The 15,606-nt window shown below is 43.9% G+C and overlaps 1 protein-coding gene across 5 annotated transcripts in view; it reads left to right on the top strand.

The window, feature by feature from the left end:
* TTC12 (tetratricopeptide repeat domain 12) overlaps positions 1 to 15,606 on the top strand; it is a 46,784-nt gene that overhangs the window by 14,320 nt on the left and 16,858 nt on the right. For all 5 annotated transcript variants that reach the window (XM_019975744.2, XM_070803445.1, XM_070803447.1 and 2 more), the window contains 5 exons: positions 4,499 to 4,570; positions 11,312 to 11,372; positions 11,795 to 11,983; positions 13,514 to 13,583; positions 14,347 to 14,435. In XM_019975744.2, the coding sequence (XP_019831303.2) occupies positions 4,499 to 4,570; positions 11,312 to 11,372; positions 11,795 to 11,983; positions 13,514 to 13,583; positions 14,347 to 14,435 (481 nt within the window). The remainder of the gene's footprint in view (positions 1 to 4,498; positions 4,571 to 11,311; positions 11,373 to 11,794; positions 11,984 to 13,513; positions 13,584 to 14,346; positions 14,436 to 15,606) is intronic.

Raw genomic sequence — 15,606 nt, forward strand, 5'->3', positions numbered from 1 at the left:
GATCCCTGTGTTGGGAAGATCCCCTGGAGAAGGAAATGGCAACCCCCTCCAGTATTCTTGTCTGGAGACTCCCATGGACTAAGGAGCCTGGCAACCCCCTCCAGTATTCTTGTCTGGAGACTCCCATGGACTAAGGAGCCTAGCAGGCTACAGTCCATAGGGTTGCAAAGAGTCGGACAAAACTGAGCGACTTCACTATATCTTGGAAATCCTTGCACATTTTGCACTGCACACCATTAAATGTATCCATCTGTTTTAATATAACCATATTATTTTCAATAACTTATAATCAAGTAAAGTTGAAGTGCCAGGAAAATATATCAGGTTTATCCTGGGCTTGGTTTCCCCGGTCCAGCCTAACCCATCCCAGAGCTCCTCGCCACAGCAGCATGTTGGCCCCACCTACTTCCTTACTTTCTATTGAGAAGGTAAGCAAGGAATTTGAAACTCATCTTTACTAATAACAGTTTCTAAAACAGGAGAGTCTCTCCAAAACAGACATCTGGAGTGCTTGGTTTCTTTACCCCCTAAAAGATATGGTGCAGGAAACACTTTGTCCCACGGCATCGTGACAGTCTTTAAGTGATGAGAACTGCCCAAAGCTGGTGCCTTCAGGTTCTCCATGGCTCCAGCGGAGATCTACTAGCCTGTTATGTTGCTTTATGTGATCATGATTTTTTTTTCTGCTATCATCTGTAAGAGAAGAGAAAGGCAAGGGCATTTTCCTCTGGTGTTTTAGCAATAAGAGAAAAAGCTGCATTTCTGCTCGCTGACTGTGAGCTATCTCATTGGAGCCTCCTAGCCTTCTGTTCTGGTCAACACCACAGTTATCCTTATCTTTCTAACAAGGAAGTTGAACCTCAGAGATTAATTAAGTAAACTGCACGGGATCACATAGCCCACGTTGGCCTCGCCGTAGGCTGGTGCCCTGAGCCGTTGACTGTAAACACCTCTCATGGAAACTGGAAACCCCGTCATCCCTGGGCGTGCCTCTCACGTGGCAGAAACAAGATCTCGTGGGGATTCTCATGAGTATCTTTTCTGATCTGAAAAGGCCCAAAGAGTTAATCACAGCCTCATGGTGATTCAGCACGACACGCTGGCCTGTTCCCAAATGTTAATTGAAGCCTGGTGTGATGAACGGTGAGCGCGAAGCAGAGCTGGCCCAGCACAGCTGAAACCCAGCAGCCAACCTTGATAAGAGCCCAGCGAGGCTCCCTGTTGCAGAGGATTGGGTGAACACTTGGAGGGCTGGGGGAAAAAAATGTATAAGGAGATCTAAAAACTAACAATGGTTTGGCTCTACATGGAAGCTGTGAATCAAAAGAAAAAGTTTCACATTTTAAAATATCAGTAGTGAATGTCAGTGGCACTCCATTATTAATAGTATTAGTACTTTCATGCCAATTTAGTATTTTTGACACCTGTGAATTGGCAGCGACAAGCCCATGTGATGATATTTCAAGGCCCATGTTCCTTGTCAGGGAAGATAAGGCAGTGAAGCGGGTTTCAATTAGAATCAGAATCATTTCTTTCTTGGCAGAAGTCTTCCTTTACAATAAAAGACATCTTCCTCTGAAGGCAGAATTCCTTTTAAGGGGATCTGGGGTTTGCCTGAGAGAGTCCTGGTGAGAGTTGATACCTCATCAAAAGGAGAAAGGGCTTATTAGTGAGAAAGTGCGCGAGCGGGCCCCTGGTGGCAGTGTCTGCGGGGGCGTGGCCACAATACACCCCATCAGGAGGGCACAGTGGGGCTCCCTTTCCCCTGCTGGAACCCTGATGCCTGCCAGTGAAGGCGCCGTGAGCAGACGGCTTCTGTGAGCTTCCTTTCCCTTCAGACGGTCCTCTTCCTGCTTTCTTAGTTCCATCCTGTGTGAGTTCTGCAAGGGTTCACTCCATAGCTCCCTGCGTTTCTTCTTCCTGCAGTTTCTCCTTCAAAGCTCTTGTCTTCTCTCGTGGGTTCAACGCTCATCCCTGCCAGTGCCTGCATTTCAGCTGCCCCCATCCTCGCATTTTGGCTGCCCCCACCCCCAAAGGTTTCCATGTGATTGTCTTGGCATCCTCTGAAATGCAGTATGTCTTTGTTAGACTACAGTAAGTCCCCTACATAGGAACAAGTTCCGTTCCAGGAGTGCGTTCATAAATCCAATATGTTCGTAAGTCCAATAACGTTAGCCACGGTACCCAACTAACACAATTGGCTATATAGTACTGTACTATAATAGGTTTCACACAAATAATGCGTAAAAAGCAAACGAACAGAAAATAAAACATTTTTGATCTTAGAGTACGTACCTTGAAAAGTACAGTAGTAAGGTACAACAGCTAGCATACGGGGCTGGCAAGGAGTGAACAGGCAAGAGGCGTTACTGACTGGAGGAGGGAGAGGTGGAAGATGGTAGAGATGAAGGATCATCAGAAACAGGAGACGGAGGGCGAGCTGCAATTTCACTCACGCCTGACATGGGTGGCACAGGATCTGGTTCCTTGCTGGAACCAGATGCACATTTGCATCTTTGAAAGTTTGCAACTTGAAGGTTCGTATGTAGGGGACTTAGTGTATATCTCCTCAGAGTGGATTTCCTCCAGAATTGCTGTAGCACTTCTCTGGAGGAGATTCGGTGTGATACCTAAGCCTTTGGGTCCTGGAGTCCAGTGGCTAGATCTTAATCCCAGTTCTTCCAGTTAGGGTCTGTGTGACCTTAAACCTCTCTGACCCCTGGTTTCCTCATCTGTGAAATGGGAGTAATAACTGTATCTACTTCATAGAGTTGCTATAAGGCTTACATAAGATCATTCATATGAACCATATGGTCAGGACTGAAAATAATGCATTAATATTATTACCGTCATTCACTTAGCAAGGAATCAGGAAATTATATTCATGAAAATGCATCTATAAAGGGCTCTTCCAATGTAATGATTATTGTTACCCCTTCTATTATTCTTTAGCTTTTCTTAAATTTTCCTTTTTGCCCTGAAATCATTGCTTTTCTTGTAAATGCAGCAACAGCAGCTAACACTCTCTTACCTGGTATTGCACTGTTTTACACACATTCTCTCCTCACAACAGCCCAGAATGAAAGGTTGTTGTTGAATCACGCGAATACACCGGGATTCTTGGCCCCCAGAGGAGAAGAATTCAATACGGGGCCAGAGACGAGGCTTGATCGCTCAGAGCTTTTGTGTAATAAAGTTTTATTAAAGTATAAAGGAGATAGAGAAAGCTTCTGACATAGGCATCAGAAGGGGGCAGAAAGAGTACCCGCTTGCTAGTGTTAACAATGAAGTTATATACTCCAAAGAATGTCTGGAGGCTGTAAAGACCTCATCAGACCTACTCCCATAATTTACATTTTAAGATAACAGAAGGTTTAATCCAAAGACTGTCCTTAGGCAGATACATTATTGTTATATAATCCTAAGGAATGTGGAGAAAGAAAAAAAGTTTGTCCTTTCTTCCTCCTTGAGAATTCCAGACCCCTCTCTCCTTGGGGACCCCTAGACTCCTTATCAACCTGCCTAGGAACTGACTCTCTCAAGAAGAAACACTATTATGATCTCCACTTTGCAGATGAGGACAGTGAACCTCAGAAAAGCCGGGGGGCCTGGCCAGTATGCCGCTTCTTGTGAGGGGCAGACAGGGCTTCACCCAGGACTTTCTAGACTCCTGAGCTTGGACTCCCTCTGTACATATACATGCCTGACAGCATCTGACTCGACACAAGGCCTGGCACATAAAAGGGGTTCAGTGAATTAACTGGATGCTTTAAGTTTATGTCTCTGCTATATCATTCCCTCTGTAGTTATAGTAATTCAGAGCAGACCAGTGCAGGGCCCCTTGGCAAGCAGTATTGTTTCAGCTGTAAAGTTCATACGTTTTGAAGGGGGCTCGCTTTCAGATCATAAGTGATACAAACGCAAGTTTCTAGTATATATGTTGTGGTTTATTTCAAGGGAGGAACTTGCCAGGCTTCCTAAGATGTAATAGTAACAGCTGTTTACCCAGAGTAAATTTTCCTACCTTCTCATAAACCAGTGATTCTCAAACTTGGTTGTACATTTATATCACCTGGAGAGTTTAAAAAATTATCGATGCCTCGGTCCTACCCATGAGTATAATTTAATTGCTGTGGGTTTCAGCTGGGCTCTCAGGATTTTTTTTTTACAAGCACCCCCAGGTGATTCTAATGTTCAACCAGGGTCAAGAGCTCTTCTAAACTAAGGCTTTCTGGTTTGTTTCCTGGTTGAGTTTCATTAAATGGAAATGAAAACTGGCTAGTATCATGAATTAATTTGATAGAGGGCTTACTTGTGCATCCAGACTCCTTGCAAGCATCAATTATTTTGGTCACAGATGCACAGAAAAAGTCTTAATTGTCAACTCTGGTGGCTGTCCTGAGAATCAAAGCGCTGCCCTAACCCTATTAGCTGGGCAGTTGGTGCTAATAATTTCAAATCTTCCAAAACATCTGATCAGTGATTCTCTTTTATGCAGTGTGATGAAAAATGCACAAAAGCGTATTTCCACATGGGAAAAGCCCACCTCGCCCTAAAGAACTACAGTGTGGTAAGTGCAAGAGGAAGCCTAAGAGGTGTGTTTGATCTCGGAGCTGTGCTTCAGAGTGTCTCAGAGGAGAACCACATTCCTCCAAGTTGATGAGGTGTTAATCCACGTTTTAGTATTTTCCACAGTAGATCTTGGAGTTGAGAAGGATACTGAGTGTCATCTGGTGCAGCCCTGCCTGCTGTAGGAACCTCTTCTGCAGTGTCTTCTCCCACTGTTCTTTCAGCTCCAGGAAGAGCATCTCTGGAGAGAAAAGACAGAGCAAAAAGATGAAAAACCAAAATTCACTTGTGATCTCATCACCAGAAAGCAGCCATGCAGATATATGTACACACTAAGATATATTTTGTAATAGCAGCTTTATTGACATATAATTCAGGTGTCAAACAATTCTTCTATGGAAGATAAACAACTCAGTGGTTTTTAGTGTTTTGTCAGAATTGCACAATCAACTTTAGAACATTTTTGTCACCCACTAGCAGTCAGTTCCCTTCCCTCCACCCCCACCCCCAGTTCACCCCTGGGCAACTAATAATCTACTGCTGTCTTTATCCATTTGCCTGTTCTGCACTATTCATGTAAATAGAACTATACAATTTGTGGTCTCTCATGACTGGCTTCTTTCCCTTAGCATAATGTTTGCAAGTTTCATCCATGCTGTAATACATTAATATATATAGTGCTTCATTTCTTTTATTGCCGAACAATATTCTGTTGTATGGATATACCACATTTTATTTATCCATTCGTCAGTTGAACATGTGACTTATTTCCACCTTTGGGTATTATGAACATCCATGTACAAGTTTTTGTATAGACACATGTTTACAGTCTATTTGGCTCTACACCCAGAAGTGAAACTGAAGAGTCACATGATAACTCTGTGTTAAACCTTTGGAAGAATTGCCCATGTGATTTCCAGAGTGGCTGCATCATTTGGCATTCCTGCCAGCAGTATATGTTTCTGATTTCTCCACGTCCCAGACAATACTTGCTATTTATCTGTCTTTTTTATTACACCCATCCTGATGAGTATACCACCTTATAGTGGTATTTCACAATTTTGGTTTGCATTTCTCTGTTGGCTAATAATGTCGAGCATCTTTTCATGTGCTTATTGGCCATTTTTGGAGAAATGGTTCTTCAGATCCTTTGTCTATTTTATCAATAGGTTGTCTTTTTATACTGAGTATAAATGTAATCAATCTGGTATAAATTTATATTTCTATAACTATTCAATATAAAGTGATATAAATATTATCATAATATAATATTCATATAAATTCTGGATGCAAGTCACTTATCAGATAAATGATTTAAAAATATTTTTTTCATTCTCTGTGTTATCTTTACACTTCATAGCACAAAAGTTTTTTAATTTTTATGCAAGTCTACATAACCTAATTTTTTCGTTTGATCGCTTAGGATTTTGATATCAAATCTAAGAAACCATTGCCTAATCCAAGATCTAAGAGTTTTATGGCTTTAGCACTTGTATTTAGATCTCTGATCCACTTCAAGTTAATTTTTGTATATACTACTCTTGCCTGGAAAATCCCAAGGCTGGAGGAGCCTGGTAGGCTGCAGTCCGTGGGGTCGTTAAGAGTCGGACACGACTGAGCGACTTCCCTTTCACTTTTCACTTTCATGAATTGGAGAAGGAAATGGCACCCCACTCCAGTGTTCTTGCCTGGAGAATCCCAGGGACAGGGGAGCCTGGTGGGCTTCCATCTATGGGGTGGCACAGAGTCAGACACGACTGAAGCGACTTAGCAGCGGTAGCAGCAGCAGCAGTGTGAGGAAGTGATCCAACTTCATTCTTTTACATGTGACTGACTATCCAGCCTCCTGAGAAATCTGTATGCAGGTCAATAAGCAACAGTTAGAACTGGACATGGGACAACAGACTGGTTCCAAATTGGGAAAGGAGTATGTCAAGGCTGTATATTATCACCCTGCTTATGTAACTTATATGCAAAGTTCAGTTCAGTTCAGTCGCTCAGTCGTGTCCAACTCTGTGCAGCCCCATGAACAGCAGCACGCCAGGCCTCCCTGTCCATCACCAACTCCCAGAGTTCACCCAAACCCACGTCCATCGAGTCAGTGATGCCATCCAGCCATCTCATCCTCTGTCGTCCCCTCTCCTCCTGCCCCTAATCCCTCCCAGCATCAGAGTCTTTTCCAGTGAGTCAGCTCTTCGCATGAGGTGGCCAAAGTACTGGAGTTACAGCTTTAGCATAAGTCCTTCCAGTGAACACCCAGGACTGATCTCCTTTAGAATGGACTGGTTGGATCTTCTTGCAGTCCAAGGGACTCTCAAGAGTCTTCTCCAACACCACAGTTCAAAAGCATCAATTCTTCGGCGCTTAGCTTTCTTCACAGTCCAACTCTCACATCCATACATGACCACAGGAAAAACCATAGCCTTGACTAGATGGACCTTTGTTGGCAAAGTATGTCTCTGCTTTCGAATATGCTATCTATGTTGGTCATAACTTTCCTTCCAAGGAGTAAGCGTCTTTTAATTTCATGGCTGCAATCATCATCTGCCGTGATTTTGAAGCCCAAAAACATAAAGTCTGACACTGTTTCCACTGTTTCCCCATCTACTTCCCATGAAGTGATGGGACCAGATGCCATGATCTTCATTTTCTGAATGTTGAGCTTTAAGCCAACTTTTCACTCTCCTCTTTCACTTTCATCAATAGGCTTTTCAGTTCCTCTTCACTATCTGCCATAAGGGTGGTGTCATCTGCATATCTGAGGTTATTGATATTTCTCCTGGCAATCTTGATTCCAGCTTGTGCTTCTTCCAGCCCAGCATTTCTCATGATGTATTCTGCATATAAGTTAAATAAGCAGGGTGACAATATACAGCCTTGACGTACTCCTTTTCCTATTTGGAACCAGTCTGTTGTTCCATGTCCAGTTCTAACTGTTGCTTCCTGACCTGCATACAGATTTCTCAAGAGGCAGGTCAGGTGGTCTGGTATTCCCATCTCTTTCAGATTTTTCCACAGTTTATTGTGATCCACACAGTCAAAGGCTTGGCATAGTCAATAAAGCAGAAATAGATGTTTTTCTGGAACTTTCTTGCTTTTTCCATGATCCAGCAGATGTTGGCAATTTGATCTCTGATTCCTCTGCCTTTTCTAAATCCAGCTTGAACATCAGGAAGTTCACGGTTCACATATTGCTGAAGCCTGGCTTGGAGAATTTTGAGTATGACTTTACTAGCGTGTGAGATGACTGCAATTGTGCGGTAGTTTGAGCATTCTTTGGCATTGCCTTTCTTTGGGATTGGAATGAAAACTGACCTTTTCCAGTCCTGTGGCCACTGCTGAGTTTTCCAAATTTGCTGGCATATTGAGTGCAGCACTTTCATAGCATCATCTTTTAGGATTTGAAATAGCTCAACTGGAATTCCATCACCTCCACTAGCTTTGTTCGTAGTGATGCTTTCTAAGGCCCACTTGACTTCACATCCCAGGATGTCTGGCTGTATAAAAAAGTACATCATGCGAAATGCTGGGCTGAATGTAGCACAAACTGGAATCAAGATTGCCAGGAGAAATATCAATAACCTCAGATACGCAGATGACATGACCCTTATGACAGTAAGTGAAGAGGAACTAAAGAGCCTCTTGATGAAAGTGAAAGAGGAGAGTGAAAAAGCTGGCTTAAAACTCAACATTCAAAAAACTAAGATCGTGGCATCCAGTCCCATCAGTTCATGGCAAATAGATGGGGAAACAATGGAAACAGTGACTGGCTTTATTTTCTTGGGCTCCAAAATCTGCAGATGGTGACTGCAGCCATGAAATTAAAAGATGCTTGCTCCTTGGAAGAAAAGCTATGACCAATCTCAGTTCAGTTCAGTTCAGTCGCTCAGTCTTGTTCGACTCTGTGCGACCCCATGAATCACAGCACGCCAGGCCTCCCTGTCCATCACCAACTCCCAGAGTTCACTTAGACTCATGTCCATCGAGTCAGTGATGCCATTCAGCCATCTCATCCTCTGTCGTCCCCTTCTCCTCCTGCCCCCAATCCCTCCCAGCATCAGAGTCAACTCTTGGCATGAGGTGGCCAAAGTACTGGAGTTTCAGCTTTAGCATCATTCCTTCCAAAGAAGTCCCAGGGCTGATCTCCTTCAGAATGGACTTGTTGGATCTCCTTGCAGTTTCCTATGTCTATAGGTCTATTTCTATATAAGTTCATTGTGTCATTTTTTCCTTTTTAGATTTCACATGTAAGGAATATCATGATATTTGTCTTTTCCTGGCTTACTTCACTTGGTATGATAATTTCTAGGTTTGTCCATGTTGATGCGAATGGAATTATTTTATTCTTTTTTATGGCTGAGTAATATAAATAATAAATGCTGGAGAGGGTGTGGAGAGAAAGTAACCCTCCTACATTGTTGGTAGGAATGTAAATTGGACAACAGTGTGGAGGTTCCTTAAAAACACTAAAAACAGAGCTACCTTAGGATCCCATAATCCCACTCCTAATCTTATATCCAGGGAAAGTCATAATTCGAAAAGATGCATGTACCCCAGTGTTCATTGTAGCACTATTTACAATAGCCAAGACATGTAAGCAGCCTAAATGCCCATCGACAGATGAACAAATAAGGAAGATGTGGTAAATTTACACAATGGAATGTTATTTAGACAGATGGAATTTTAGTGCAGATTGCATTGAATTGCATTGAATATTGTTAACAATATTAAGGCTTCAAATCCATGAACATGAGATGTCTTTCCATTTACAAGATATTATATGTTTAATAAGAAATTGCCCCCTGTTGTACATTTTTAAAAAATTATTCTCTGTTAGATTTTAATTCAAAAATAATACAAACTTATCATAATTAAGTCAAATAATAGGTAAAAAGGAAAATGTTAATCTCCTGTCCACCAAATTCCATTTATTCACTCATTTATTCAGTTAATTAATTCACTTAGCAAATATTTAATGCATACTCTCTGTGTCCCAGGCACTGTTCTAGGCAGCAGGAATGCAGTAGCAAACAAGACAAAATCCTTGACTCACTTTCTTGCAGTGAGGGTGACCTGTCACAAGATAGAAACCAAATAAGCAGATGTGTGTTACCTTAGATAGTGAGAAGTGTCCCTGAGAAAACTAAATTGGGAAGTGGTGAAGGTGAGATTGGTTTTATAGAGAGTGGCCAGGGAAAGATTCTCTGAAGGAAAGGAGGGCAGAAAGTGAGGAAGCCATGTGGATATACAGTGGATGAATGGTTCAGATAGACGGATGGTTAGAATGGAGCGAGCAAGGAGGGTGAGAGGGTGAGCCCGTGGGAGTGTGTGAGGGACTGATGCCCTAGGGCCCTGCAGGTTTTTCGAAGGACCTGAACTTTTATTTTGAGTGCCCTGGGAACCATCAGAAGGTTTTGAGTAAAGAAGCGAAATGATTTGAGTTGTATTTTAAAGCATCACTCTGCTGTATTGAGAATGTATCTTGACAGGGTAAGAAAAGGACAGGAAACCAGTCAGAATGCTATTGCAACAAATTATCCAAGTGAGAGGTGACGATGGCTTGGACCAGGTTGCTGACAGTGAAGGTGGTGAGAAGTGAGGGTCTCTGCTTATATGCTGACAGTGAAGTCAACAAGCATTACTGATAGATTAGAGCTAGGGTTAAAAAGAAGTTGGAAACAGGGATATCGTCTTAGTCCTTTGGGATTCCATAGACCAGGTGGCTTATACAACAAAGGTTTATTTCTCCCAGTTCTGGGAAGTCCAAGATCAAGATGCCGGCAAATTCAGTGTCTGCTGAGGGCCTGTGTCCCAGTTCCTAGGCAGCCGGCAGGAGCAAGGAAGCGCTCTGGGGATGGCTCCATCTCATGACCCAGTCACCTCCCAGAGCCCACACGTCCAGATCCATCACACTGGGGATTAGGTTTCACCATGAATTTTGGGAAGATCCAAACATTCAGCCTATTACAGTTACCATGTTCGATATCCGACAGCACTCTTCCCTGTTTTAATGTGATGTTTTTTTCCTTCAGTTTATTTCTTAATCCTGACCTTCTAGATGAGTCTTGAGCCTTTAAGATATCTGAGAACCATTTTTTTTTTCCCCCTGAGCTTTTCTTCTCTGCCCTAAACCTGTCATCCTAAACCCATTAGCAAGAATCTTTCTTCTGCAGAAACTTTCTAACAGTGTCCTCAGTGAGAGCCCCTCACTCTCAGGTGTTCTAGTTGACTATTCCACGGCCAGTGAGCAGCCCCTCACTAGCCCTTCGCAGCCTGCATATTTAAATAAGCAACTGTCTCCTCCTGTTCTGAAGTCTCCGTCAACAATGTTTCTAGCTTCATTTATTTCCTTATTCCACGTGGGCATATCTGACAGGTAGCCTCCCATCCTCTCTCAGTGCAAATATCACATCTCAATTTTGCATTTACCTTATGATTATTCCTCTCCTAGCCAGTCATGAACCATGAGAATTTAGGAGTGGTTATTTTCCATCACAGACTGTATCTGACAACACTATTTTTAAAAATGAATTTTGAAATAATGCCCATTGCCTCACAGAACCAGAGAAGCCTAAACAAAATGTCAAATGCATGCTGCGTTCCCCATGCCTGCCTCTGACGAGGGGAGCAAGGGAGGCTGGGAGGAGATAATGAAGAAGCCAAGCCCTGTGGTACCCAGTGGCTTTCTTATAATCACCACTCCCCACTAGCCACTCTTCATGGCCTTGTTTCTTTCTTCTAGTCTAGAGAGTGTTATCAGAAGATCTTAGAAATAAACCCCCAGCTGCAGACACAGGTAAAAGGTGAGACTTCCTGCTGACACCCTTGTTTGAATTGCACCTCCCCCTGTGCTCTGGCTCTGGGGTGCCCTCCATGCCTTCTCTGCACTTGGCCACGGGCACAGCCTTGCCCGGCCCTGCACAGTCCAGCCCTCTCATTAACCACCCTGCCCACCTCCTCTTTCTCTGTTCTTGGCCTTCCTCCTTTTCTCTGCCATCCTGCCTTCAAGCCTTTTAGACCACAAGCGACATTGTCCTTGAATGATTCCAAGATGTTTTAAGATTCTGGGTAGAAACTATACACCCTTCCTAAAAGTTTTCCATGCTGAAAACAAGTTTGAATTATTCTCATGCTTTCTGCCTCTCAACTGTCCATCTTCAGAAAAAGGTTGGTGCACGGGTTGCTTGTTAGGATGTTGGTGTGCTTCTCCTCCTTGTTTTGCTAGAATACCTGAATCAGGTAGATCTTCGAGAGAAAGCAGACGTTCAAGAGAAGGAAGCCCAGGAGTCACTGGACTCAGGAAAGAACTCGGCCGTGACGACCAAGAATCTTCTGGAGACTCTTTCCAAGCCTGATCAGATCCCTTTGTTCTACGCAGGGGGGATTGAAATCCTGACTGAGATGATGAAGGATTGTAAGCCAGCAGTGTGTGTGATCTCATGAATGTTGTCTAGTCTGAAGGGACAGGGTTTAGAGGTCTGACCATAGGAGGCAAAGAATCCCTTCCTCCCTTCCTGCCACAAATATTGATTGAAGACTTATTATAATGCAGGTGCTAAAGGGGGTGCTTAAGAAATACCCCCCACCCCAGCCAGCTCCATCCTGTCCTCTGCTGACACTGCACACACACCTGCAATAAATAGCAGACACACAACGCGACAAAAAACACAGCATACACCACTGCATACGTACTTAACATGCACACCCAGCACGTGCTCACATCACGTGTGCTTGTATCACATACATCACACACACACCATGCGCACGGGATACAGACACCATATATGCTTATATCACATAGCCACACACCACACACGTCACCTCTCCTCTGTTCCCCACGGGCTGCACATACCCACACACCATTTCCATATCCCACACATACCCCATGCGAAAGTCACTTGGTCACGTCTGACTCTTTGCGACCCCATGGACTATAGCCAGCCAGGCTCCTCTGTCCATGAAATTCTCCAGGCTAGAATGCTGGGGTGGGTAGCCACTCCTTTCTCCAGGGGATCTTCCCAACTCAGGGATCGAACCCAGATCTCCTGCATTACAGGGGGATTCTTTACCGTCTGAACCACCAGGGAAGCCCCAAAATACTGGAGTGGATAGCCTATGCCTTCTGCAGTGGCTCTTCCTGACCCAGGAATCGAACTGGGGTCTTCTGCATTGCAGGCAGATTCCTTACCAGCTGAGCCTACCAGGGAAGCCCCACATACCCCATATATACCCCAAACACCTTCTGTTATCCCCACATATCTCCCCCCAACTATAGAGGAATGGAAGACAGAATTTTGTAAGAAAAACCATGAAGTTCATCCCAGTCACACTTGATAGTTTCTTAGGATGTGAAAAGAGTTTCAGAGCAAACATCAGCTCTTCTCCTGCTAATGAGACCCATACTGCTCTCTCTTACCAGTTCCTGTCATCACTGATCCCAGGGCTGAAACCTTCCTTGCTTCTCAGTGCCAGAATGCTGTTTGTTTGTACAAATGGATGGAGTCTAACTTCTCTTTAGTGTACAGTGGAGGGTGCTCAAACACCCCTGCAGTAGCTTCTTGATGATTATCAGTTCCTCTCTAGAGCCTGGAAACAGCTTCAAAATAAACATTTAAGAACAGATGGATATGCCAGTTCTTCCAGGAGTTTAAGCAGCTCCTGGAGACTCTCTAAAGCTTACAAAATGAGGAGTTGTCAGATCACTCACGGGGCCACCCGGACCCAGCTCTCCCGTGAACAGGATGTCCCTCTTACTGTGGTACCAAGTGGCTGATGACAGGTGTAGGTTTCAGAATGGGAGGCATTAGTTTCTGCCCAAACTGTGAATTTGGTGACCTAGACATTCCATATTGGGTTTCTGTTATCATCTGGCTCTGTGACAGCTAGACGGTTCAAGCAGGCGGTTCAGATTCTGACGATGTGGTGTTCTCCGAATTTGTTTCAGGCACAGAACGAACTTTATTCAGAACAAACAATGGATTCAGTATCATCAGTGAGAATGAGGTCATAAGAAGGTAGGGATGCTTGTAAAGACAGCCTGGCCTCAAAACAAGGAAAGACAACCATTTCTTATGCAATCAGACACTCAGTACACAGGCAGTGTGATGGCAGACGGTACTACTATCAGTCGATACTGAGTGCCATGTGAACACCCTTGAGCTGTGAGCAGTTAAGAGTTACACCACAGTTAACAACTGCAGAGAGAGAAAAGTTACCAAAACTTGCCAGGGTTCCTCCAAGCCCTTCAAAGTCAGAGAAATGACCATTCTTGCTGGTTTTCCCACCAGTTTTTGCAAGATGGCTCTTTGTTCTTTTCCTCTTTTGGAATTTGCTGATCATTTCAGGAAATGAGATCTGTTGGGTCCTGGCTGAACCCATTTATAATTTCATCTGAAGAAAGACTCATACGGCAGGAGGTAGTTTGCTAAATGTATTTTAATTTTATTTTGTACTTCAGTTGTTCTGATGCAATTCCTGGGGATTAGGACAAGACATGGGTTGGAGTCACTGGCACACATTTGCAGGCGTGAGGAGGCCTGTGAACAGTTCGCTGGTCTGGTGCAGCCATCGGCCTGGCCCCTGGCTCACTGTCCTTTCTCCAGGCAGCCCCAGCTCCCTCAGCTGCATCCTTGTCCTGGACTTCATTTCAGGGCTTAGCAGTCCCTCGGTCCTGGTGACCTGCTTAAACCCACATTTGAGGAGTCTGGGGGTGAAATGAAACCAACTGAAAGGAACATCAAGACTGCAATTTCAATATGTCTCCCTTGCACACTGTAGGTGCTTTTCTACAGCAGGAAAAGATGCCGTGGAAGAGACGGTGTGCTTATCTGTTCTCAGACTCTGGCAGGCAGTGTGCAGCGAGAACGGTAAGCCAGGGAACCGCCATCGGTCATCATCGGTGCACGGTAATGGGAGAGTTACAGAGCAGGGGCGGGGGCAGGCGTGATTGTTCCCCTGGGACAGGCCCTGGCACGTGGAGGTCTAGACTGTCGCCTGGAAAAAGCATACAGATTTGTGCTGCACTCTCATAGCTGCCTCCACGCAGGCAAGGTCACGGTCGGCATCACGTCTCATCATCTGGGCACTTGCCCTGCTCTTTGCAGACAAGTAGCTTCACTTCATGCATCGGCAGTGGGGCAAGTAAAGTTTTTCCTTTTCTGTGCTGAAAAATAGTGCTGCTTTTTGCTGACCTTAGTACCCATTTCAGCATCATGAGATTTACGGCCATCCCTGATGGCCTCTTGTGACACTGATTAATACTGACTGCTTAATTAAAGTGAAACAGTGACATGCTTTGGGGATTTTATTTACCCTCACTCTTCCCTTTTTACATATTAGCATCTTCTGGAGTTTGCTAAATTTTTATACGGTCGCCACTTCAGTGACCTCAATGTAAATAAAAATTTTAGGTGTTTCTCTCGTTAAAAAAAAAAAAGTGTTTTTTCAAATGAGGAAAAATGTTTGAACACAAAACAGTGAAAGTGGGAATAGTGATAGCTGTTTCTCCCATGCGTGGGTTCTCATGGGAAATCAGCGAGGGAGCTTATGAATGCAGCCTGTAAATGGTTAAATGCTGAATATGAGAGAATATAATGTTTTTTATTCATTTAGTAGAGTGGAGGTATCACCTTAAATTGTAGAAATCTTAGGTTCTAGAGAATCAGGGGGCCTCTTCCATGAAGGGAATTATGCTCAGACTAACATCCTTATCAAGGTGCCCTGCTGCTCGTAGGGCACCGCATGGGCCCTGGGGGGTGTTTGCGTAGACCCCCTTGCCTGAGGTTAAGAAGATGGACTTGATGACAGGGTGTTTCCTCAGTCTGAATGGGACCTGTCTCCCTCTGTACAGCCCCACTTCCTCAGTCTGCACCCTACTTTGGTTTCTGTGAACCTTGAGGTCACATCTTTTTTAACATCTGGAAAAATACCATCAGACACAACTTAGGACATAAATGCTCTGTCTCAGGTGAATGGAATCTTGGTGTATCCAATTCAGTAAATACAGAGATGTTTTTAAATAGGACAAAGGAATGCTTA

Source organism: Bos indicus, chromosome 15 (genome assembly GCF_029378745.1).
Source record: "Bos indicus isolate NIAB-ARS_2022 breed Sahiwal x Tharparkar chromosome 15, NIAB-ARS_B.indTharparkar_mat_pri_1.0, whole genome shotgun sequence".
NCBI classification, from domain to species: domain Eukaryota; kingdom Metazoa; phylum Chordata; class Mammalia; order Artiodactyla; family Bovidae; genus Bos; species Bos indicus.